Source organism: Eimeria mitis, genomic scaffold (assembly GCF_000499745.2).
Source record: "Eimeria mitis Houghton genomic scaffold, Emh_scaff3922, whole genome shotgun sequence".
NCBI classification, from domain to species: Eukaryota; Apicomplexa; class Conoidasida; order Eucoccidiorida; family Eimeriidae; genus Eimeria; species Eimeria mitis.
In genome coordinates this window covers 3,370-5,319 of record NW_013572258.1, presented here as the reverse complement: position 1 = coordinate 5,319, position 1,950 = coordinate 3,370, and the positions used below count along the sequence as shown (strand labels likewise).

The 1,950-nt window shown below is 60.9% G+C and overlaps 1 protein-coding gene across 1 annotated transcript in view; it reads left to right on the top strand.

Annotated features, from left to right (window-relative positions):
- EMH_0070850 (uncharacterized protein) overlaps nucleotides 1–1,950 on the top strand; it is a gene marked incomplete at both ends in the record, with an annotated part of 4,743 nt that overhangs the window by 278 nt on the left and 2,515 nt on the right. The window contains one exon of the mRNA XM_013499025.1: nucleotides 77–1,851. Within this exon, the coding sequence (XP_013354479.1) occupies nucleotides 77–1,851 (1,775 nt within the window). The remainder of the gene's footprint in view (nucleotides 1–76; nucleotides 1,852–1,950) is intronic.

The following is a 1,950-nucleotide window of genomic DNA, read 5'->3' as shown; positions in this document are numbered from 1 at the left end:
GTGACCAGGCTGCTGCAGTTTACACTTCTAATTCTATCGAGCTCCCTGCTGCTGCTGCTACTGCTGCTGCCTATAGAGGCCACCACTGGATTGCCTGAAGCAGATGAAAACCAGGAAGCAGCCGGTGAAGCGCCGGAGGCAGCAGCAGCAGCAACATCAGCAGCAGCAGCATCAACAGCAGCAGCAGCAGCAGCAGCAGCAGCAGCACCGCTGAGGGGCCTTTCGTATGAACAGTGGTCAGAAGGAGAGTGGAAGGAGACGGCGCGGGTGGGGCATCCAATGCAGCAGTTCTTTACCTCTCACCAGCTGCAGCAGCAGCAGACGCAGCTGCAGCAGCAGCAGCAACAGCAGCAGCAGCTGCTGCAGCACCAGCAGCAACACCAGCAGCACCTGTACGCACAGCTCAGCACCGTCGCACGAAGCCTTTCTAACCCCTATGGCCTCAGCAGCGAGACAGGCAGCTCTACGCGCCGGCACCTGCAGCAGCAGCAGCAGCAGCAGCAGCAGCAGCAGCAACAGCAGCAGCAGCAACAGCAACGGAACGGTGGTTTTTTGCCTGCAGCCCCGTCGACCTCTATGCAGCTGCAGCTGAGGAATGTCTACAGCAGCAGCAGCAGCAGCAGCAACAGTCAGCAGCGGTATCAGCAGCAGCAGCAGCTGCAACAGCAGCAGCTGCAGCAGCAGCAGCTGCAGCAGCAGAAGCACACACAAAGCTGGGTAAGTGAAGAAGGCATCCGATGCCTCCAGGAAGAGCGCGTGGCTGCTCTGCTGCAGCAGCAGTTGCAGCAGCAGCAGCAATTGCAGCAGCAACAGCTGCAGCTGCAGCAGCAGCAGCAGTTACAGCAGCACCAGCAGCTGCTGCAGCTGCAGCAGCAGCTGCAGCAGCAACAGCAGACTCCACGTCGATTGCCTACGGGCACCTGGCTTCACCAGCGGCAGCAGCAAACTGCTGCATACCCTCAGCAGCAGCAGCAGCAGCAGCAGCAGCAGCAGCAACCTAGGAGCCACGTAATCCAGAGCAGCAGCAGCAGACCAGCGCGCGGGTCGCAGCAAGCGTTACGCAGCTCAGCAGCAGCAGAAGCAGCAGCACGAGCAGCAGCAGCAGCAGCAACAGCAACCCTGCAGCAGCAGCAGAAGCAGCAGACGCAACGGTGGATGGGGGCGCAAAGGCTGAGGCCTCTGCCTACTCCCACACACGAGCAGCAGCAGCAGCAGCAGCTGCTGCAGCAGCTGCAGCAGCAGCAGCAGCACAAACTGCAGCAGCAGCAGGCAGCACATGCAGTGGTTGGGTTCCCCCCCCGCGCTCCTCTGCAGGCTGCTGCTAAGCCATCTGTGCGAAGCAGCAGCAGCAGCAAGCAGCAGCAGCAGCAGCAGCAGCAGCAGCAGAAGCAGCCCCGGACGCAGCAGACAGGAAAGGAATTAGCTTCCAAGGGTTCTATACGTTGGGCTTATGCAGTGCAACTAACGCAGCAGCAGCAGCAGCAGCAGCAGCAGCAGCAGCAGCAACAGCAGCGGCAGTTGCTGCTGCAGCAACAACAGCACCCTGGAAGCCCACAGAGGCAACATGATCTGCAAGTGCCTGCTGCTGTTGCTGCTGCTACTGTTGCTGCTGCTGCTGCTGCTGCTGCTGCGCAGCAGCAGCAGCAGCAGCACTCGCACGTTATACCACGAAGGGGCCAATACAGATTCCATTCGCAGCAGCAGCAGCTGCAGCAGCAGCAGCAGCAGAGCCTGCGCAGCCCGCAGAGAACAGTTGTGCTTCCCTCACGGGTGGAGCAAGTGCAGCAGCAGCAGCGGCAGCAACAGCAGCAGCAGCAACAGCAGCAGCAGCAGCAGCGGCAGCGAGGCTGGGTAACAACTGGCCTGAAACCCATAGAGAGAGCCCGTTAGCTATCCACGCAGCAGCAGCAGCAGCAGCAGCAGCAGCACGAGTGCTGCAGCAGTAGGAGT